The sequence below is a fragment of the Panthera pardus genome, unplaced genomic scaffold, assembly GCF_024362965.1.
Source record: "Panthera pardus isolate Hobbes unplaced genomic scaffold, ASM2436296v1 HiC_scaffold_8, whole genome shotgun sequence".
Classification (NCBI taxonomy): domain Eukaryota; kingdom Metazoa; phylum Chordata; class Mammalia; order Carnivora; family Felidae; genus Panthera; species Panthera pardus.
The window spans coordinates 55,378,522-55,402,379 of record NW_026527013.1 but is presented as its reverse complement, the minus strand read 5'-3'; the positions used below and the strand labels follow the sequence as shown (position 1 = coordinate 55,402,379).

General features: G+C 37.9%; 1 protein-coding gene across 4 annotated transcripts in view; it reads left to right on the top strand.

The window, feature by feature from the left end:
• Positions 1-23,858, top strand: part of CUNH3orf20 (chromosome unknown C3orf20 homolog) — a 93,492-nt gene that overhangs the window by 47,665 nt on the left and 21,969 nt on the right. For all 4 annotated transcript variants that reach the window (XM_053896990.1, XM_053896989.1, XM_053896988.1 and 1 more), the window contains 2 exons: positions 2,563-2,677; positions 4,029-4,281. In XM_053896990.1, the coding sequence (XP_053752965.1) occupies positions 2,563-2,677; positions 4,029-4,281 (368 nt within the window). The remainder of the gene's footprint in view (positions 1-2,562; positions 2,678-4,028; positions 4,282-23,858) is intronic.

The following is a 23,858-nucleotide window of genomic DNA, read 5'->3' as shown; positions in this document are numbered from 1 at the left end:
ACTCTATGTCCAAATACCAAACATGCCCTCTGGGACTAGGAAAGCCCCTTAGTAATTCAAGTCTTATTTTGTCTTACCTAAACGCAATCTTAGAAGCTAGACCTAGAAATCCAGAAGTCCACGACAGAGTCCTGTCTAATATGGTAGCCACAAGCCACAGATGGCTACTGAGCACTTGCAATGTGACAAGCCCAGATGGAGATGGGCCATAAGTGAAAATGCATGCTGCATTTCAAAGACTTGGCATGGAAAGAAAATGTAAAAATTTCTCATGAATAGTTTGATTCTATGTTAAAACCATCATTTTTTGATATATTGGGTTAGATAAAATAGTTACTAGGATTAACTTCACCTTTAAGAGCTTTTTTATGTGGCTACAGGAATGTTTACAACCACATGTGTAGCTTGTATTTTATTTGTGCTGGACCATGTGGTCTAGAAGGTGGCATCTTCATAAGGGAAGCTCACAGAGGCAGTTTGACAGTGTGGTAGAAACCTGGAAAGCTATTTAAAAGGGCATCATAACTCAAAAAGCACAATCGTCTTGGGGACATTTAGCATAGGGATAAGCAGACCAATACATTAAAACAGCTTCTGAAAACAGTGCTGTGTTCTAGTCTATAGTCATTGATATTGACCAAGAAGACTGACTTGCCATAAAAGTGACAAGGTAATAACCCTTTCTGTTTGAGAACACAGATTTCTGACTAGACAAACACCAATAAATGAGGAAATATCAACTTTATTGTAGGTAACACAATTCTCAAATGTTGACTTTAGCTGCCAAGTTAAGCATCTTGGAATATTTTTACATGAAATCCTAAGGTCCAAAAAATTGGTTCATCATAGATTCTTGGACCATCAGAGCTGCAAGGGGCCCCTGAGAATACTTGCTGATTGTGCGGGCTGGCCTAGGCTAGGAAGGGGCCATAGAGCCTTGGGCTAGTCCCTTCCCTTTCTGGGACTCAGTGTCCCCATCTTTATAGTGACATGTAAGGGCCTGCCTGGCTTCCACACACTCCCATCCTGGGACTTTTACAATCCATTCAACCTTTTCTAGGTCTGTGTGTTTGGGGCTAGTTATGACTCATCAGCAAAATCCATGGCAGTCTAGAAAAGCTGAGGGTGGGGATTAGGGTGGCCTCCTCCCACAAAGTTTCTGTCACTGAGAAGCTTATTAAATGGCTTCCCCAGACACCCATCACCTTGGAAGGAGCCACCTATCAGAGTGACAGGCAGGATGGCAGTCCTAGCTTTTACAGCCCTGCAGCCAGGCTTCTCACTAAATATTTCTATCAAGGCAGCACTTTGGAAGTGAGGCAACACCTCAATTTAAATGCTTTATTAGCCCAGAGTGCCACCTCAAAACCTTATTGGAAGCAGGCTGAGTATAAATTACAAATAAATAAATAAAATTAGCCCAGAAGCAGCAGCTGGGGCCAACAACCAGAAGGATGGTTGAAGCTTTGCTATTAATTGGGGCATCCTTTACAGAAGTCCTGACTGCAAGGCAAAGAAGAATCTATAGACTGACTTCGTCACACTTCAGAGAATCTGTCCCCCATCCATCCCATTCTCTCTACTTGAGGCTTCAATTCCACTGAAGAAAATTTTTTCTGCAACTGCTCTGTATTAAGCAGGAGATATAGAAAGCAAAGATCCTGCCTTGGAGGGGCCAGTCACATTGAGAGATAAAGAAAGTACAAAATGGCCAGGCCCAGGGTGGAAAGGACAGCAATGGGCCCTTATGCTGGTTTAGCATGGAGAGCACTTCCCCTGGCTGAGGAAATCAACAAAGGCTTCCTGGAGAAAAGGTCAGACCCCGACTGTCATGAACTCCGAGATCTGAACCTCATTCCACATGCCTCTGAAATGCTGTAGCAGAGGTAGAGGTTGAACGGTGGGGCAGCCCCAGCAAAGGCCTCACTGTCCTACAGAGGGCCTCAGAGCCAGAATGGCCTTTCAGGGTAGTCCCGAACTGAGGCAAGAGGCCTGGGCCTTTGTGCCCTACAGGAACCAATCTACATAAGCTTGATCACAGTTTCTCATCTGAGATGTCCTGGCAGCTGTAGGGGACAAAGGGACTCTGGGGAATGCATATAGAGGGGGACTGGCAGCAAGGACTCCAAAGAGGCCCTTGTCTATCTAGTTATTCATAATGCAACAAGCATTAATTGAGCACCTTCTGCATGACAGGCACTCAGACACCAAAGAGACCAAGATCCGGTCCCTGCCCTTGAAGAGCTTACAGTCCAGTGGGGGAGACAGCCTCATATGCATCCAGTTACTTCATAAAGGGCTAACTTTTGACTTCAGGCTACATAGAGAGCAAGGAACAGTTTTGCTCCATGGAGGGAAGTCCTCCCACAAGGGGACATTTGAGTCAGGTTGGGCTGATGTGCAGGAATTCACTGAGTGCAGGGGGAGAGGGCTGTGTCCCAGGCAGAGGGGACAGCACATCCTCCAAGCTGGAGCAAGGCCTAGTTGTTGGTGGGCTGGGCCAATGGCTCCTGGGCTCCTGGTGGGGAGGCAACAATGCTCTCCCCCTTGGCCTCTCCCCAGCTGCTGACCCGCATGGACGACAAGATGTCTAAGATGAGCCGAGCCCTAGTGGGGATCAAGAAGCGGTTTCAAAAGACAGTGTCACAGTTTATGAATTCTGTCTTGTTGGCAGCAGGTAAGGAGCAGAAAAGTAGAGTGATGCCTGTCAGATAACTTCCTAAATCCTGGGTCACCTGCAAGGCATCTCTGAGGACAGCTTTTTACCACCTGGGGAGGTGGGTGGGCAGGGCGACCTCCTCATCAGTAGATGGGGTAACAAGGTTCAGGCTCCCAAAGCAAGGGTACTTGCTCAGGGCCGTGTCTCAAGTAGTGGTGGCCTTTGCCACCTTCAGTTTTCTGAGCATGGTCCCATGTGTCCTCAGTGTCTCCTGTGGTTGTCTTATTTTCCTGGACCTCCCATCATTGTTCTATAACTCTCTCTGTCCCCATCTGGTTCACCTTTCAGTTCTCCCATATTCCCGTCATCCATTTGTATACCCTGTTCCTCTCCTTGCGGACAATCTCAGTAGAAGGGAAAAAAGCAGCCAGCTCACCAGTCTGTCCTTGTTAGGCCACAGGGTTCCCCCTGGGGCCAGCCTGGTGACCTCAAAACTGTTCCCACATCTAGACTTTCTTCCTGCTGTTGGGCCTGGGGACAGAGGAACAGTGACTTCCATTCCATGCCACCCTGGCTGGGCACCAGGGGGCTGTGTTCCAAGGAGTTTTTCCTCATCCCTAAAGACTCAGTTCAACTGTACTCCTCCTCCAGAAAGCCTTCCCTGGTTCCCTAAGCTGAATGAGTCATATGCTCCTTTGGGTTCCCACAGCATATGTAAAATGTGCTTTAATTATAAATCTTACTACCTAGCATTATGAATAGTTCTTTGTTTGTCCATCCCCCCTGTATCCCTGCTAGGAGTTCTCAGAGGCAGGGAACCCTGTTTTGGGTCATCTCTATATGTCTAGCATCCAATAAACATCTGGTAAGTGAATGAAGGAATGAAAGGTCCCGGGCCTCAGAAGTTTTCAAGTCTAGTAGGAAAAGCAAAACAAGAATACAAATAAACACAACAAAGAAAGTAGATGGAAACTACTTAAATCTGGAGATATAGGGAACAGCATTCTCAGGGAAGAGAACAGCATGGATGCATTGTATACCCAGCCTCTATGAGTGCTGTGGAGGACACAGAACTGAATGAAACGTAGGCTCCTTGGCAGAAGAGGGATCTCAGCTGGGTCTTGACAAACGAGTAGAAATAAGATTGATTTGTTCTTACATTTCAGCCAGCATTTACCAATCCACTAACTGTACTGGGGTGGAGTTCTATGCCAGACAGCAGAAGGGAGGTGACCTGGCTTGTGAGTGTGTGAGAGTGGAGGAGTGGAGGGGAAGATGAGCTGAAGGGCTGCTCATGTGCAGAGCCTCATAGCAGGGCAGGGAAGGCCGGGCCATGAGGGAGAGTGACAGCCATGTCTTCTGTTAACAGGCCTATTCACCATAGAATACCCGGTTAAGGAAGAGGCACAAAGCAATCGAACCAAGGTGAAATCGGGTACCTATGTCGAGCGAGGCCCCAAGCCAAGTTTATACTCAGGAGAAGTCGTTTTATTACGATCTCGGTCAGCCCGACCTGAATCCTCAGTTGGAGAGTCTTCAAGGGAAGAGCATGGGTCCGTTTCTGTGAGCCCCACTCGGAGGAAGACCATCAAGACCCAAGCCAAAGCCATGATCACACCCAGGTAGGCTTGGGCCTTCATTGCTTCTGGCCTCCATGTGTCAGCCATGGTGATGGGCGGTGGGCACACCATGAAGAACGAAACAGATGAGGCCCTTCCCTCTTGGAGCAGAAATTTTAGGGGTGTGAGAAGATAGACAATAAATACAAGAAGAGTTGAAGTCATTTTATGTAGTGATACAGGCTAGGAAGAAAGTAAATCAGGGTCACCTTAAAGCAGAGGTTGGCAACGTAGGGCCATTCACCAAATCTAGCCCCACCACCTACCTTTTTATAAGTGAAGAAGAGTTTTTAGCTTTTTAGATGCTTAGGGGGGAAAGATCAAAAGAAGAGTATTTTATGATATACATGTGAAATGATATAAAGTTTAAATATCAGGGTCCATAAGTAAGGTTTTGTTGGAATAGCCACACCCACTCATTTACATATTGCCTGTAGTTACTTTCCCTAAGACAGAAATGTTGAGTAATTATGACTAAGACCATCTGGCCTGCAAAGACTAGAATATTTACTATCTGGCTCTTTATGGAAAATTTTGACTAATGCAAGGGGTGGAGAGTGACTGGGAAGTCTGGGGAAGGTGCTAAATTAGATAGTCAGTGAAGGCAGTTCTGAGGAGGTGATATTTAAATGGGGACCCACGATGGGCATTGAGGAGGGCACCTGTGGGGATGAGCACTGGGTGTTGTATATGAGCCATGAATCATGGGAATCCACTCCCGAAACTAAGAGCACACTGTATGCACTGCATGTTAGCTAACTTGACAAGAAATTTAGAAAAAAAAGAATAATTTTTACTATATTACCTTAAAGAAAATAAATGAGGAACCACGACGAGAAATAGGTAGGCACAGAGAAGGACAGGGAAGGGTTAGCAGGCAGAGGATAGAGCAAGTATAGAGAACTGTGACAAGAACAAGTTAGGTATGTGCTAGGGAAAGTAAGAAGGCCAGTGAAGAGCATGTTGATGAAGAGGGGAGATGGCTGTAAATTGAGGACAGAGAGGTAGCCAAGAGCCATATCAGGTGACCTTGTTAGTGTTATAGGAAATCATTCCATAACTTTAAGACAGCAAGTGACACCATCAGATTTATGGGTTTTTAAACTTTAAAAAATAGATAAAATACATGTCTTTTCTATTTGTTTTAATTTTATATACTATCAATTAATATATATTTTCTATATATATAAAAATGAACAAATCCTGAGTGCATATAGCTCAGTGCATATCACAAAGTGAACATACCCTATAATCAAATCAAGAAATAGAACATTACCAGCTCCTTAGAAATACCCTCTTGTCCCCTCCCACAGCTTCCTCCCCAAAGGGAAGAGTTCTAGCTTTGTAGATTAGTGTTTGTGTTCATTTTAACTTTATTGAAATGGAACTACAGTATTCAGTATGTAACTGGCATCTAGCCTCTTTTGCTCAACTATTATAATTATGAGTTGTGTGTAGCAGTGTTTTGCTCATTTTCATTGCTGTATGATAACCTATTTTTGAATACACTACAAATTATGCATTCTAATGTTAATGGATATCTGGGTTGCTTACAGTTTTGGTAATGGCAAACTGCACCAGTGTTAGCATGTGTCCTTAATTATTGTTGGTATATGCCTGGATGTGATATTGCTGGCCTAGGGTGGTAGGTACATGTCCCACTTAGTGTGGGACTGCCCATATTTTAGAGTGGTGGTATTGAGTGTCACTCCCACCAGTTCCAGTGGCTCCCCATCCTCACTAATGCTTGGCATTGCCAGTCATTTTAATTACAATATGGGTTTTCATTGTGTTTCCCTGGTGACTGTCGAGGTTGAGCACCGTTTTGATTGTGCATTGACCATTTTGTATATTCTCTTTTATAAGGTGCCTGTTTAGCTCCCTTGTCCGTTTTTGTACTAGTCATTCGCCTTTTCTTGATTTATATTTTGGAGTTCTTCATATGTCGTGGGTACAAGACTTTTGTCCATTATACACGTTGCAAACGATCTTACGTTTACTATGGTAATGGTGTCTATTGAGGAACAGAAGTTGGAAAATTTTAATGTCCGATTTTCAATATTTTTCTTTATAATTAGCTTTTTATATCCTATTCAAGAACTTTCCTATTCAGAGAACATGACAATATTCAACAAAGTAACTTTCCTAGTTAACTTTTTTGTTTTTACTTTTACATTACATCTGTCCTCCACTTGGAGATTTCTGTAGTGATGTGAAATAGGAGTCAACTTTTAATCTTTTCCATCTATATCTATATCTATATCTATATCTATATCTATATCTATATCTATCTATCTATAGTTATCTATATCTGTCTTACTGATCCAGCATCCCCTTTTGAAAAGATTGTAACTTCCCTAAGCTTTTTGGTGCAAAGTTTGTCACAAATTAAGGGGCTCTATGTGTATAAATTAGAGGACATTTTCTGGACTCCTTATTTTGTTTCCTCTTTTCCAGTCTTTTACCAATACCAGGCTGTCCATTTAATTATCATAGCTTTATAACAAGCATTGATATACAGCAGAGTACGTACTAATACTTTGTTGTTCTAAATTGTTTTGCTGTCCCTTGTAGTTTATATTTTCATATAGGTTTAGAATCACCTTGCTGGTAAAAAAATGTATCTTGGCATTTCAACTGGATTGTTAATGTCTTTGTAATATCGTGGTATTTCAATCTGTGAGTAGTATAGCTTTTTATTTATTTATGTCTTCTCTAATCTCTCTCTGGTTTGTAGTTTTCAACACAGAGTTATATGTCTTTCATTAGGTTTATTTTAAAGTTTTTAGTAGTTTTTGTTGCTGTTATAAATTATGTTTTTAATTTAATTTTTTAATTTGTTGCTGGTTATATAGAAAGGCAGTTAATTATATTACAATTTAAATTTATTTTTAATTTACTTACAGTAAGCTTTATTCTTTTTGGTGTATAAGTCTATGAGTTTTGACAAATGGATGGAGTTGTATAGCCACCACCATAGCCAAGACATAGAACAACAGAACAGTTTTATCACCTCCTCCCCCCGACACGCACAAATTCCCTCATGCTGCCCCTCTGTAGTCAAACTCTTCACTCACCCTTAATCCCTAACAACCACTGACCTGTTCTTTGTAGCTATAGTTTTGTATTTTCTAAAATGTCATATGAAAGGAATTGTACTGTGTATGGCCTTTTGAGTTTAGCTTCTTTCACTTAGCATAATGCATGGAAGATTTATTCATGTTGTTGCATGTATCAACAGTTCATTTCTTTTTATTGCTGAGTAGTATTCTATTTCAGGGGGCCCCTGCACTACTCCCACATTCAGAGATTTACCAGAACTCATGGGATTCAGCATATGGAAGCATTCATGTATAAGGTATTATAGTGAAAGGATGCATGATAGGATCAGCAAGGGTAAAAGACATAGGTAGAATCTGGATAAATCCATACACAGACTTCTTTATGCTCTCTCCCTCCTGTGAGGGGATGCACCAAGCAAGCTCCTTTCTCTAGCAGTGAAAAATGTGAAAATGTAGTAATGTATGCATTATCTCTGCCCAATCATGCCCATTAAAGACTCAGAACCCAAGGTTTTTATTGAGTGATAGTCACATAGACACTCTCTGCCTAGCAAATATCAAAATTCCAGACTGCTAGAAGGAAAGCAGGTGTTCGACATAAATCACATTGTTTACACAGTGTGGGCATAGCGTAGGAAATGGTTCAAGTGCCAGGTTTCTAGACATCGGCAAAGGGCCAACCTTGTAAGCAGGTCCTTCTAAAGATAGTAGCCTTCTATGTTAACTCTTTTGTGCATGTATTGCATGGCCTGGATGGATAAAAAGATAATTTATCCATTCACCTATTAAAAGACATTTGGAATATTTTCAGTTTTTGGTGATTATGAATAAAATTGCTGTAAATACCCAAGAACTTTATGTGATCATGGGCTTTCAATTTACTTAAGCAAATACTTAAGAGCTAGATTGCTGGCTCTTAGATTGTAAATCTATGTTTAACTTTATAAGAAACTGCCAAACTGCTCAAGTAGCTGTACATTACTCTCAGCAATGCATGAGGATTCCAGTTGCTTCAAATCTTTGTCAGTAATTGGCATCCTCAACTTTAAAAAAAATATTTTACCCATTCTAGGGGCACCTGGGTGGCTCAGTTGGTTAAGCGTCTGACTTCAGCTCAGGTCATGATCTCATGGTCCATGAATTCAAGCCCTGAGTCGGGCTCTGTGCTGACAGCTTGGAGCCTGGAGCCTGCTTTGGATTCTGTATCTCCCTCTCTCTGATCCTCCCCTGCTCACACTCTGTCTCTCTGTCAAAAATAAATAAACATTAAAAATTATATATTTTACCCATTCTAATAGATGTGCAGTGATATCTCATTATCATTTTAATTTGCATTTCTCTAATAACTAATGATGTTGAGCATCTTTCCATGGGCTTACTTATCATAATTTGGTAAAATGTCTGTTCAGATCTTTTGCACATTTTCAAATTGGGCTATTTGTACTGTCAAGTTTCGAGAGAGTTCCTTATTCTGGATATAAGTCCTTTATCAGAAACTTGACTTGAAATATTTTTCCCAGTCTGTGGCTTGTTTTGTTTTGGTTTTTTTTTTTTTTTGAACAAATTTATTTTGATGTAGTCTAATGTATTTTTTTTTCTTTTCTGAATTGTGATTTTGGTGTCATGTCTAAAAACTCTTTGCCTAAGCCAGTGGTTCTCAACCAGAGACAATTCTGATCCCCAGAGGACATTTGGCCATATTTTGAGAGTTGTTTTTTTAAGTTTATTTCTTTATTTTGAGAGACAGCGTGCATACACGTGCATGTGCACACACATGAGTGAGCAGGGGAGATAGAGAGAGAGAAAGAGAATCCTGCATTGACAGTGCAGAGCTTGACATGGTTTCTATCCTACCAGCTGTGAGATCATGACCTGAGCTGAAATCAAGAGTCAGATGCTTAAGTGGTTGAGTCACTCAAACACCCTGGAGACATTTTTTAATCATTACAATGTGAGAGGGATTGCTACTGCTATCTACTGAGTAGGGGTCAGAGATGCTGCTAAACATCCTACAATGCACAAAACGACCTGCACCACCACACACAAGAAAGAATTAAGTAGTCCAAAATGTCAGTAGTGCTGACTGAGAAAACCTGGTCTAACCCAATGTCACAAAGTTCTCCTTCAAAGTTTTATAGTTTTATGTTTTGTATTTAGGCCTATGATCTATTTTGAACTAATGTTTGTTTAAGGTACAAAGTGCGGGTTGAAGTTTATCTATTTTGCATATGGATATCCAGTTGTTCCAGTGCCATTTTTTGAGACGATGTCCTCTTCTCTGTTATGTTGCCTTGGTACTTGTGTAAAAAATCAATTGGCCATATATGTGTGGGTTTCTTTTTATTTTCTTAATATGGTGAATTATGTTGATTTCAAATGTTGAGCCAGCCTTGCATTCCTGGGATAAACTCCACTTTGTCATGAGGTACTATTATTTTTCTCTTTTGCTGGATTCAATTTACTAATATTTGGGGGAGAAGTTTTACATCTATAGTCATGAGGTTATTGGTCTGTAGTTTTCTTGTAATGTTTCTGTCTGGTTTGTCAGGGTAATGCTGGCCTAATAAAATGGGTTGGGAAGTTTTCCTACCTCTTCTATTTTGTTTTGAATTGTTTTTTTTTTTTTTTTTCTAATTCACCAGTGAAACCATGTTGCCTGCCATTTTCTTCATTAGAAAAATCTTTAAAACACACTTAATTACTTAAATAAATACAGGACTATTCTGGTCATCTGTTTCTCTTGAGTGAATTTTGATAGTTTGTGTCCTTAAAGGAATTGACCCATTTCATCTAATTTATTGAATTTATATGCATAGAATTGTTCATTAATATTCCCTTATCATCTTTTTAATGCCTGTAACGTCTTTAGTGAGAGCCCCTCTATGATTTCTGATGGTTATTTGGATCTTCACTTTTTTATCTCAGTCAGTTTGGCTGTAGTTTTGTTAATTTTATAATCTTTTCAAAGAATCAGCTTTTAATTTCATTGATTTTTCTCCATTGTTATTCTGTTTTCAATTCCATTATTTATGGCATTTATTTTTTATCTTCCTTCTGCTTGTTTTGTGTTTAATTTGCTTTTTACGGTTTCTAAATTGTAAGCTTGGATTATTGTTTGAGGCCTTATTTTCTAACATGTAAGTATTTAATTCTGCAAACTTCCTTCTAAACACTATTTTGCCTACATTCCATAAATTTTGCAATGATGGATTTTAATTTTCATTTTCATTTTTGAAATATTTCCTAATTTCCCTGTGATTTCATCTTTGGTGCATGGGTTATGTAGAAATCCAATCTCTAATTTCCAAATCTTTGAGAATTTTCTAGATATCTTTTTGTTATTGATTTTAGTTTCTTTCTGGTGCAGAGAACATATTTTGTATGATTTCTGTTCTTTTGATTTGCTAAGGTTTGTTTTATGATCCCCGAATATGGTCTATCTTGGTAAATGCTACATGTGCACTTGAAAAGAATTGCATTCTGCTCTCAATGGGTGGAGTCTTCAGCAAATCTTTCAATAGAGGATCATTTACAAATGTCAATGAGGTACAGTCATAGAGTTGTTTAGCTCTTCTTATCCTTGCTGATTTTCTGTCTTCTTAGTCTGCTGGTTACTGAGAAAGGAATGTTTATGTCTCTAAGCATGATTGTGGATTTTTTTTGCTTAAATTCCTTAAAATATGTATAACTGTTGAAAGCAAAAGTTATAACATTTTTGGGGTGTTTCAATCTATGTTTTCAATATCTTCAAATTTTATGATATTTTTGTTTCATAAATCTTGGACCCATGTTGTTAGGTATAGCACATTTGATTCTTTTAACATTATGTAATGTCCTCTTCAGACCTAATAATTTTTTTTGTTCTGAATTCTACTTTGAATAAATAATAATAATAATAATAATCCCACTTCATATTTCTTTCAATTAGTGTCTGGTATAACTCTTCCATTGTTAATTTTATTTTTATTTTTTATCTTTTGTTTGTTGAAGTAAACTCTACACCCAACATGGGGCTCAAAATCACAACCCCAAGATCAAGAGTCACATGGTCTTCTGACTCTGCCAGCCATGCACCCCTCCATTCTGTTACTTTCAATCTATCTGTATCTTTATATTGAAACTATGTTTCTTGTAAACAATGTATAGTTAGGTCTTGTATTTTTATCAATATGACACTCTTTTAATTGGTGTATTTAGACCCTTTACATTTAATTAATTATTGATATAGTTAGATTTATGTCTACTATTTTATTTTTCTGTTTATATGCTGTTTTTGTTTTGTTTTTGTTTTTGTTCCTCTCTCTTCTCCTGCCTTATTTTGAATTACTTGAATATTTTTAGTATTCCCTTTTAATTTGTGTATTGGCTTTTTAGCGTATGTCTTTATGGTTTAATTTTTCTTTTTTAGTATTTGCCTTAGGATTTACATTCTACATGCCTCACCCTAAACAGCCTATCTAGATTTAATATTGCCATTTTGAGGGAAATGTAATAATTTTACAACTATATAAGTCTTTTTATTCTTCCCCCTTTATACTATAGTTGTTGGTGTATTACGTCTATGTATATGGAAACACTTCAACAATGTTATAATCTTTGCTTTCATTGGTCATAAATTCTGAAGAACTCAAGAAAAATATATGCTTTATTATATTTACTCAGATATTTATGATTTCTGCTGCCTTTCTTTAATTTCTGAAGTTCTGAGTTTCCCTCTGAGATCATTCCCTTTCAGCCTGATGAATTTCTTCTAGCATTTCTTTTAGAGCAAGTCTGTTGGTGATAAATCTTTTTTATTTTCCCTCACTTGATCATGTCCTCATTTTGCCTTAATTCCTGAAGGATATTTTCACTGGATAAAAAATTCTGGTTCAATAGTATTCGAATTATATTTACTCAGGTATTTATAATGTTCTTCTTTCAGTACCTTAAAGATGTTGTTCTCCTGTTTCATAATCTCTATAGTTTCTGATGAGAAACCTATAGTCATTTAAATTGTTGTTCCTCCATATGTACTGTGCCCATGCGATTGCTGCCACTGCCATATGAGTGCAATTCTGCTGCTGAAACTGGCCTTGTGGAAGAACCAGGAGAGGAAAAAGAAGACATAAAAAGATGATTCTCTTCACACTCCCAAAATTACGGGGATCTATTTTCTTCTTTCTTTGGCTAGAAAGAAGGTTTCTCCTCAAGGATTTTATTAACCAGTTCCATTGTTCACTTCTCCAGATTCAGTTCACCCTCAAGTCCAAGCAGGGATATATAAGAAAGAGAAAGACCAGGAAACTCACCACTACACACTGATTGTTCCTAAAGTTTTGACTCCTTGCTCCCTCCTCTCACAATCTACCTGCTATTATTTATCTTTCAAAAGCACCAGGTAGTTTTAAAATATTCTTTCTAGAATTGTAGTCAATGGGAGAAAGAAACTACAGTGTGCTTACTCCATCTGAGTAAAAACTGGCAGCCACAAATGAATTCTGCATATTGACTTTTTACCCATTGATCCTGCTCAGTTCACTTAATAATAGTTTTATCAGTTGATTATTTTGGATCTCCAACATACATAGACTTATTATCTACAAGACTAAATTCTTCTTTTCTAAATATTATACGTTTTTATTTCTTTTATTGCCTAACTGCACTGGTTAGATCTTCTAAGACAATTTTCAAAAATAGTTACAAACAGAGAAGGAGGGAGGCAAACCATAAGAGACTCTTAAATACAGAGAAAAAACTGAGGGCTGATGGGGAGGGGCGAGGGGGGAAAATGGGTGATGGGCATTGAGGAGGGCACTTGTTGGAATGAGCCCTGGGTGTGTGCAAGCGATGAATCATGGGAATCTATCCTCCAAACCAAGAGCACACTGTATACACTGTATGTTAGCCAACTTGACAATAAATTATATTTTTAAAAAAAGGAAGTGGTAATGATAGGCATTTTGGTTCATTCTCAGAGGAAAGTTTTTCAGTATTTTTTTCTATTATGCTGTAGATTTTTTATAGAAACCCTTTATTAGATTAAAAATTTATCCTTTTAGTTCTAGTTTACTAAGAAATTTTTTTTTATCCTGAGTCAATATTAAATTTTATTGAATACCTTTTCTGCATCTGTTGAAATTTAGCATGTGCTTTTTCCCTTTATTCTATTATTGTGGTAAATTTTATTGATTGCATTTCAAGTGTTCAACTAATATTGTATTCCAACATAAATCTAACTTGGTTTTTATATACTATATCCCCTTTATGCATATTGCTAGATTTGGCTTGCTAATTAATTAATTAATTTATTTATTTATTTTTCTTTATTTTTTAAAATTTACACCCAAGTTAGTTAACATATAGTGCAACAATGATTTCAGGAGTAGATTCCTTAATGCCCCTTACCCATTTAGCCCATCCCCCTCCCACAACCCCTCCAGTAACCCTCTGTTTGTTCTCCATATTTAAGAGTCTCTTGTTTTATCCCCCTCCCTGTTTTTATATTATTTTTGCTTTCCTTCCCTTATGTTCATCTCTTTCGTCTCTTAAAGTCCTCATATGAGTGAAGTCATATGATATTTTTCTTTCTCTGATTGACTAATTTCACTTAGCATAATGCAAATGGCAAGATTTCATTCTTTTTGACTGCTGAGTAATACTCCATTGTGTGTGTGTGTGTGTGTGTGTGTGTGTGTGTGTGTGTGTGTGTGTATACACACACACACACCACATCTTCTTTATCCATTCATCTATCGATGGATATTTGGGCTCTTTCCATACTTTGGCTCTTGTTGATAGTGCTACTATAAACATTGGGGGTGCATGTGCCCCTTTGAAATAGCATACCTGTATCCCTTGGATAAATACCTAGTAGTGCAATTGCTGGGTCGTAGGGTAGTTCTATTTTTCATTTTTTGAGGAACTTCCATACTGTTTTCCACAGTGGCTGCCCCAGTTTGCATTCCCACCAGCAGTGCCAAAGAGATCCTCTTTTTCCGCATCCTCGCCAACATCTGTTGTTGCCTGAGTTGTTGATGTTAGCCATTCTGACAGGGGTGAGGTGGTATCTCATTGTGGTTTTGATTTGTATTTCCCTGATGATGAGTGGCTTGCTAATGTTTTATCTAGGATTTTGGTACTTGTGTTTATGAGAAATATTGGCCAATATTTTTTTTCCTTTCTTGTCATGTTCTGGTCAGTCTGGCTTCTTAAAATAATCTGGGAAGAATTTCTTATTTTTCTATTATCTGCTATTTGTACACTTGAGTTATTTCTTCCTTAAATATTTGATAGAGCTTACCAATAAAGTCATCTGCCCTGGAATTTTCTTTCAGTGGAAGTTTCAAGTAAAACTTTTATTTTTAATAGATATAGGAGATTCAGATTTTCTCTCTCTCTCTCTCTCTCTCTCTCTCTCTGTGCGTGTGTGTGTGTGTGTGTGTGTGTTTATTTTGGTAAGTTAGATTTTCCTAGGAATTTACCCATTTCATTTAAATGTTTATATTGCAACAAAGTTATTCAAAATATCTTCTTGTGATGTTTTAAATGACTGTAGAATATATAGTGATACCTCCTTTTACATTTATGTGTGCCTTTTTTCTTTTTTCTTCATATATTCACTTAGGATGATTTTCCTTCTGCCTAAAGAACCACCTTTAGAATTCCTTTAGTATGTCTGCTCTTGCCTAATTTTTTGTTTTTTGTTTTTGTTTTTTGCCTTAATATGTCGTATTTCACTTTCCATTTTGAATCATACTCTTGTGATTGGCAATTATTTTCTTTCAGCACTTTAAAGATGTCTCTCTGTTGTTTTATAATTTTCATCATTTCTATTAATAAGTCAGCTCCCAGTCTTATTGTTGCTTATTGTTGAAGGTAATGAGCCTTTTATTCTCTGACTTTTTTTTTTCTCTCCACCTTTAGTTAGTGGCCTCTTTTAGCAAGTTTTCCATGACGTGCCAAAATACAACTTTTATTGTATTCATCTTGTGTGTAGTGCTTCTTGACCTGTGGCTTTCAATGGTTTTGGAAAATTCTCAGCCATTATTTCCTTTTCTCTCTCTCTCCCTTCCTTCTTCCTCCCTCTTCCTCTTCTTTTCCCTCTCCTCTCAGCGTGGGACTCCAGGTATATCCACGTTACACCTTTTCACTACGTTCCATGCATTTTTTTTCTATGCTGTATTTTAAATCTTTTTCTTCCTTCTATACTTATGTCTAGATATTTTCTTTTCTTATACTTCTTTAACTTTATTTAAATCCAAGCTAGTTAACATATAGTGTAGTAATGGTTTCAGGAGTAGAATTGAGTGATTCATCACTTACATATAGCACTCAGTGCTCATCCCAACAAGTACCCTCCCTGATGCCCATCACCCATTTAACCCATTCTCCCACCCACCTCCCCTTCAGCAACCCTCAGTTTGTTCTCTGTATTTAAGGGTCTCTTATGGTTTGCTTCCCTATCTGTTTTTATATTATTTTTCCTTCCCTTCTGTTTGTTTTGTTTCTTAAATTCCACATGAGTGAAGTCATAAATGTATCTTTCTATGCCTGACTTATTTCATTAACATAATAAACTTTAGTTCCATCCATATTGTCGCAAGTGGCAAGATTTCATTCTTTTTGATTGCTGAGTAATATTCCATTGTGTATATATACCACATCTTCTTTATCCATTAATCAGTCAATAGACATTTCAGCTCTTTCCATAATTTGGTTATTGTTGATAGTGCTGCTATAAACATTGGGGTGCATATGCCCCTTCAAATCAGCATTTTTGCATCCTTTGGATAAATACCTAGTAGAGCAATTGCTGGGTCATTGGTAGTTATATTTTTAACTTTTTGAGGACTCTCTGTACTGTTTTGCAGTGTGGCTGCATGAATTTACATTCCCACCAGCGGTGTAAAAGTGTTTCCCTTTCTCTGCACTCTCACCAGCATCTGTTGTTTCCTGATTTATTCATTTTAGCCATTCTGACAGATATGAGGTGATATCTCATTGTGGTTTTGATTTGTATTTCCTTGATAATGAGTGATATTGAGAATCTTTTCATGAGTCTGTTAGCCATCTGGATGTATTCTTTGGAAAAGTGTCTGTCCATGTCTTTTGCCCATTTCTTCAGTGGATTATTTGTTTTTGGGTGTTGAGTTGGATAAGTTATTTATAGATTTTTGATACTAACCCTTTATCTGATTTGCAATAACTTCTTCCATTCCGTCGGTTGCCTTCTGGTTTTATTGATTGTTTCCTTTGCTGTGCAGAATCCTTTTATCTTGATGAGGTCCCAGTAGTTCATTTTTGCTTTGTTTCCCTTGCCTTTGGAGAAATGTCTAGTAAGATGTTGCTGCAGCCAAGGTCAGAGAGGTTGCTGCCTGTTTTCTCCTCTAGGATTTTGATAGTTTCTTGTCTTACATTTAGGTCTTTCATCCATTTTGAGTTTACTTTTGTGTATGGCATAAGAAAGTGATCTAGGTTCATTCTTCCACATGTTGCTGTCCAGTTTTCCCAGTACCACTTGCTGAGGAGCATCTTTTATCCATTGGATATTCTTTCCTGCTTTGTCAAATATTAGTTGGCCATACATTTGAGGGTCCATTTCTGGGTTCTCTATCCTGTTCCATTGATCTATGTGTCTGTTTCTGTGCCAGTACCCCGCTGTCTTGATGATTACAGCTTTGAAGTCCAGAATTGTGATCTCTTCAGCTTTGGTTTTCTTTTTCAACATTACTTTGGCTATTGGGGGTCTTTTGTGGTTCCATGCAAATTTTAGAATTGTTTGTTCTAGCTCTGCTGGTGTTATTTTGATAAGGATTGCATTGAATGTGTAGATTGATTTGGGTAGTATTGACATTTTAACAATATTTGTTCTTCCTATCCAGGAGCATGGAATCTTTTTCCATTTCTTTGTATCTTCTTCAGTTTCTTTCATAAGCTTTCTACAGTTTCACCATACAAGTCTTTTAACTTGTTTGGTTGGGTTTATTACCAGGTACTTTATGGGTTTAATGCAATTTAAATGGGATCAATTCCTTGATTCCTCTTTCTGTTGTTTCATTATTGGTGTATAGGAATGCAACTTATTTCTGTGAATTGATTTTATATCCTGCAACTTTGCTGAATTCATGTATCAGTACTAGCAGGTTTTTTTTGGTGAAGTCTTTCAGGTTTTCCACTTAGAGTATCAGGTCATCTGCGAAGAGTGAAAATTGACTTCTTCCTTGGCAATTTGGATGCCTTTTATTTGTTTTTGTTTTCTGGTTGCTGACGCTAGGACTTCCTGAGCTATGTTGAACCACAGTGGTGAGAGTGGACATCCCTGTTGTGTTCCTGACCTTAGGGGGAAAGCTCTCAGTTTTTCCCCATTGAGGGTGATACTAGCTATGAGTCTTCTGTAATGGCCTTTATGATATTGAGGTATGTTTCCTCTATCCCTACTTTCTTGAGGGTTTTTATCAAGAAATGATGCCGTATTTTGTCAAATGCATTTTCTGCATCTATTAAAAGGATCATGTGGTTATTATCCTTTCTTTTATTAATGTGATTGATTTGCAGATATTGAACCAGCCCCACGGTCCAGGAATAAACCCCACTTGATCATGGTGAATAATTCTTTTAATGTATTGTTGGATTCAGTTTGCTAGTTTCTTGTTGAAAATTTTTGCATCCATGTTCATCAGGGAAATTGGTCTGTAGTTCTTTTCAGTGGGGTCTTTGTCTGGTTTTGAAATCAATGTAATGCTGGCTTCATAGAGTTTGGAAGTTTTCCTTCCATTTATATTTTTTGTAACAACTTTAAAATAATAGGTATTAACTCTTCTTTAAATGTTTGGTAGAATTCCCCTGGAAAGCCATCTGGCCAAGTGTAGGTATTTTCTACTGACCTGCATTCCAATTTAGTAATTCTCTCTTTAAATGTATCTAGGCTGCTGATAAAACTTGTCTCTGGAGTTCTTGATTTCATTTATTCTATTTTTAAGTTCTAGGATTTCCAACTGATTCTTTTAGAGCTTTTTCTCTGATGAAATTTTTCATCTTGTCTCCTATTTTCTTACATGTATTAATCATGGCTACTTTAACACCTTTGTCAGATATGTGCAATATTCCTGTGGGTCTGTTTCTCATAGTTTTCAGTTAAACCTTGATTCTTTATATGTCTGATTTTTTGTGTATGCCAGACATTGTGTATGAAAAAATATAGAGAGAATTTGAGGCTTTGGATAATGCAATGTTCCTTCAGAGAGGACTTACCTTTGCTTTCAACCATCAACTTGGCTAGGTCCATATCACCCTCATCCAGACAGGAATTGAAGCTGTCTTTCAGTCTTTGTGAGGGCTTGTCTATTTCTGTTTCACTTTTACTCTTTAGGTATAGTTCTTCAGGTCCTCAACTAAAAGCCAGGACTTTTTTCAGGGACATCTTCTTTGGTGGGCCTGAGCTTCCATTTCACCCCCCTGCAACCAATGAACATGCCAGGAGTCTCCTCACCTTCTCAGCCTGTCATCCCTAGGTTTCACTCTCAGAATCAGAATTTTCCTTGAGGGGTAAAGCTGTCCTATATGTCATACTTACCTTTCTTGTTTTCTCTCTTTTTCCATATCCTGACCTTTCAAGTTCTCACTTATGAAATGCAAACATATTTTTGTTAATTTTTTCTCAGAAGGAGGGTTTGTCTAAACCCCCCTAGTCAGCCATTGTTGGAAGTGGGAAGGTTTTTGATTGCTTTGTGAGAAAATTATTTTAGGGTGGAAAGAGTGGAATCACAGTAGTTAGGAGAATATTTTAGTAATCCAGGTGACAGTGATATTGTGCTGTCAGGGGTAGTAGTAGAAATAAGGAGAAAATTAGACATATTTGTAATAAACAAAATATGTAATAACATATTTGTTAACAGAAATGACTAACTGATGTGGAATAAGAGAAAAAAAAGTATTATGGATGACTTTGAGGTAGTTGTCTTAAATAACTGAATGAGGATGGTGTCATTACCTTGGATAGGGAAGAGTGAGGGCAAAGTAGGTTTAGGTGAGAATAAATGTGCAAATTACAAATATACTCCTTTCAGTATGCATTTGTATCTATGTGAGCAAGGATCCTGACCCAGATGGAGAAAACTCAGGACTTATTCAGAGCCACTGTTACTCAGTGGACCCCTGAGTCCATTTCTCCTTTGATCTTAAAACTCACTCTCCTCGTGTGGTAGAACACATCCCTAAAACCCTGGAGTTACAGGAATTAACCAAGTTTATACAACTCTAGGACCTTCTGGTCTAAGTAACTCTAACTCTCAAAACCTCAGTTTCCTTATTTGTCAAATGGGTCTAATAATCCCTGCCCTGTCTACCCTCTCCCTGTATGCTCTTCTAAGTTCCTGGGAAGGACAACGTCTATTAGATTTGCAGAAGTGCTATTTAAGCTGTAAGTGCTGTAATAACTTAAAATAGTGTGCTTCTGTATTTTCAGATACCTCAGAAACATTGTGGGAAGTGAGGAAGGAACTAACAAATCTGTTTAGTGAACCAGTCCTGCCCTACCATATACCTGGATTAGGTTTTCCTTAGGCAACAGGCAATAAGGCACCAAGGGGAGCAGTGTTTATGTGGGGAGCTGGAAGACAGGATTCCCTCTCCAGAGACAACAGTGAGCAAAGGTGAGCAGAACCTGTAAAAGCCCCTTTTCCTAACCTTCCAGTCTCAGGAGCCATAAACAGAATGCTGAACAGCAGAGCACTGAGCAGGAGAGGCAGTTTCCAGTTACTCCAACAACTGTTCTATCTTGAAAAACAGGCAGCCCAACTCTTGACAGGAACTGAAGGGATGGACTGCTAGGCATGGGAACTTAAGTGCCAGGCTTTCAGCATTGCAGAGGCCAGAGCTGGCAGGTGGAAGATGAGGACTGTTTCAAATGTGTGGGCCTATCTGAAGAGTAAAGTCAAGTTAGAGTGGGAAGGGGAACAGTTGATGAGACCAGGCTGCAGAGTTTGGATTTGACTTTCAGGGCAAATGACTAAAACCTGGACAGAGAGAGCAATGGGGAGGACCTTCTCATGGGAACACTGACCTGTGGTTGAGAGGAATGTGACCCCACAGGGAAGGAACTGGAGAAGTAAATATCTAACTGTATGGTCCTCTTTACTTCTGATCTCCTGCTGGTGCTCCCACTGGCAAAACCCAACCAGAATTTCTTAAAGCCTGTCTAAGCAAATGCAAATATATTTTACTTCTTCTATTGCTGCTGCTTCTGCTTCCACTTTTCTTTTGTTTTTCTTTTCTCTTCTTTCTTCTTCAAAAGCATGATATTAAAAATGCTGTTCTGAAACTTTGCCTTTTTCACTTAACACTATATCTTAGAAATTGTCCTATAAATTGCTTTTTCTTTTGGCTACATAATATCCATTATATAGATGTTCCATGTTTGATTTGCCCAATTCTGTATTCCTATTCTAACTCATGGGGAAAGCAACGACCACATATATTCATCATTTCACATTTATACAAATATATCTGTAAATAAATTGCTAAAGATGGAATTGATGGGCCAAGGGTCACGTGCATTTAAAAGTTTAAGAGATAGTCCAAATTAATCTCCATAGGGTAATACCAATTTATATTCTCATCAGGAGAATATGTTGCCTTAGTATAGTTTTAATTCATATTTTTCTTTAAAATTTTTTTAAAATTCCAATATAATTAACATACAGTCTTATATTACTTTCAGGTGTACAATATAGTGATTCAACAATTCTTTTTAATTTTTTTTTTTTTTTTTTTTGAGACAGAGAGAGACAGAGCATGAACGGGGGAGGGGCAGAGAGAGAGGGAGACACAGAATCGGAAGCAGGCTCCAGGCTCTGAGCCATCAGCCCAGAGCCTGACGTGGGGCTCAAAACCACGGACCACGAGATCATGACCTGAGCTGAAGTCGGACGCTTAACCGACTGAGCCACCCAGGCGCCCCTCAACAATTCTTTTTAAAAAAATGTTTATTTAGTTTAAGAGAGAGGCGCACATGCAAGCGGGAGGAGGGGCAGAAAGACAGAATCCCAAGCAGGCTCCCTGCTGTCAGCAGGGGACTCAATTCCATGACCATGAGCATGACCCAAGTTGAAATCAAGAGTTGGATGCTTAACTGAGCTACCCTGACACCCATTGATTCAACAATTCTGTAAATTACTCAGTGCTCTTCATGATAAGTGTACTCTTAATCCCCATCACTTATTTCACCCATCCCCTACCCACCTCCCTTCTGGTGACCATCCATTTGTTCTCTATAGTTAGGAGTCTGTTTTTTGGTTGGTCTCTTTTTTACTTTGTTCTTTTGTTTTGTTTCCAAATTGCACATATGAGTGAAATCATATGGTATTTGTCTTTCTCTGACTGACTTATTTCACTTAACGTTATATTCTCTAGGTCCATCCACATTGTTGTAAATGGCAAGATTTCATTCTTTTTATGGAAGTTTAATATTCCATTGTATATATACCACATCTTTATCCATTCATCTTTTGAAGGACACTTGGGCTGCTTTCATAATTTGGCTATTGTAAATAAGCTGCAGGAAAAAATGCTTTTGTATTCTTTGGGTAAATACCCAGTAGTAGAGTTATTGGATCATATGGTAGTTCTTTTTTAATTTTTTGAGGACCTTCCATACTATTTTCCATTGTGGCTACACCAGTTTGTATTCCCACAACAGTGCACAAGCATTCCTTTTTCTCCACACTCTTACCAACATTTGTTGTTCCTTGTATTTTTTATTTTAGCCATTCTGATAGGTGTGAGGTGATATTTCATTGTAGTTTTGATTTGCATTTCTCTGATGATGAGTGATGTTGAGCATCTTTTCATGTGTCTGTTGGCCATCTGCATGTCTTCTTTGGAAAAATGTCTGTTCTCATCTTCTACCCATTTTTTAATTGAATTGTTTGGTTTTGGGGTGTTGAGTTTGATACATTCTTTATAGATTTTGGACATTAACCCTTTATTGGATATGCCGTTTGCAAATATCTCCTCCCATTCAGTAGGTTGTCTTTTAGTTTTGATTGTTCCCTTGGCTTCGCAAAAGCTTTTTTTATTTTGATGTAATCCCAATAGTTTATTTTTGCTTTTCTTTCCCTTGGCCTTGGGAGACATGTCTAGAAAAAGGTTGTTACGGCCAGTGTCAGAGAATTTACTGCCTGTGCTCCCTTCTAGGATTTTTATGGTCTCAGGTGTCATATTTAGATCCTTAATCCACTTTGAGTTTATTTTGTGTATGGTGTAAGAAGTGGTCCAGTTTCATTCTTTTGCATGTAGCTGTCCAATTTTCCCAACATCATTTTTTAAAGAGACCGTCTTTTTCCTGTTGCATATTCTTGCCTCTTTTGTCGAAGATTAATTGACCATATAATTGTGGTTTTATTTCTGGGCTCTCTAATGTGTTCCATTGATCTATGTGTCTGTTTTTGTGCCAGTACCATTCTGTTTTGATTATTGCAGCTTTGTAATATATTTTGAAGTCTGGAATTGGGATACCTCTGGTTGTTTGTTTTGTTGTTGTTGTTGTTTTTTTAAAGATTGCTTTGGCTATTAGGGGTCTTTTGTGGTTCCATACAATTTTAGGATTATTTATTCTAGTTCTGTGAAAATGCCATTGACATTTTGATAGGGATTGCATTAAATATGTAGATTGCTTTGAGTGGTATGGACATTTTAACAATATTTGTTCTTGCAGTCCACGAGCATGGAATATCTTTCCCTTTTTTTTGTATTGGCTTCCATTTCTTTCATCAGTGTTTTATAGTTTTCAGAGTACAAGTGTTTGTTGGTTAAATTAATTATTAGGTTTTTTATTATTTTTGGTGCAATTGTAAATGGGATTGTTTTCTTAATTTCTCTCTCTTCTATTTCATTATTAGTGTATAGAAATGCAATGAATATCTGTATGTTAACTTCGTATCCTGAGACCTTAGTGAATTCATGCATCAATTCTAGTTGCTTTTTTGGTGGAGTCTTTAGGTTTTTCTGTATAATAGCATCATGCCATCTGCAAATAGTGGAAGTTTTACTTTCTTACCAACTTGTATGCCTTTTATTTCTTTTTGTTGTCTTCGAGTACTGTGTTGAATAGAAGTGGTGAGATTGGACAAGCTCATCTTGTTCCTGACCTTAGGGGAAAAGTTCTCAGTTTTTCCCCAGTGATTATGATGTTTACAGTGGGTTTTTCATATGTGGTCTTTATTATGTTGAGGTATGCTTCTCTAAATCTACTTTGTTGAAGATTTTCTTTTTATCATGGATGGATGTTGTACTTTGTCAAATGTTTTTTCTGCATCTATTGAAATGATCATATGGTTTTTATCCTTTGTCTTGTTGATGTGCTATATCATGTTGATTGATTTGTGAATATTGAGCCACCCTTGCATCCCACAATACGACTTTATTGTGGTGAATGATTTTTTAATATATTGTTGGATTCAGTTTGCTAATGTTTTGTTGAGGATTTTGTATCTATGTTTATCAGAGATAGTGGCCTGTACTTGTGTTTTGTTTTTTTTT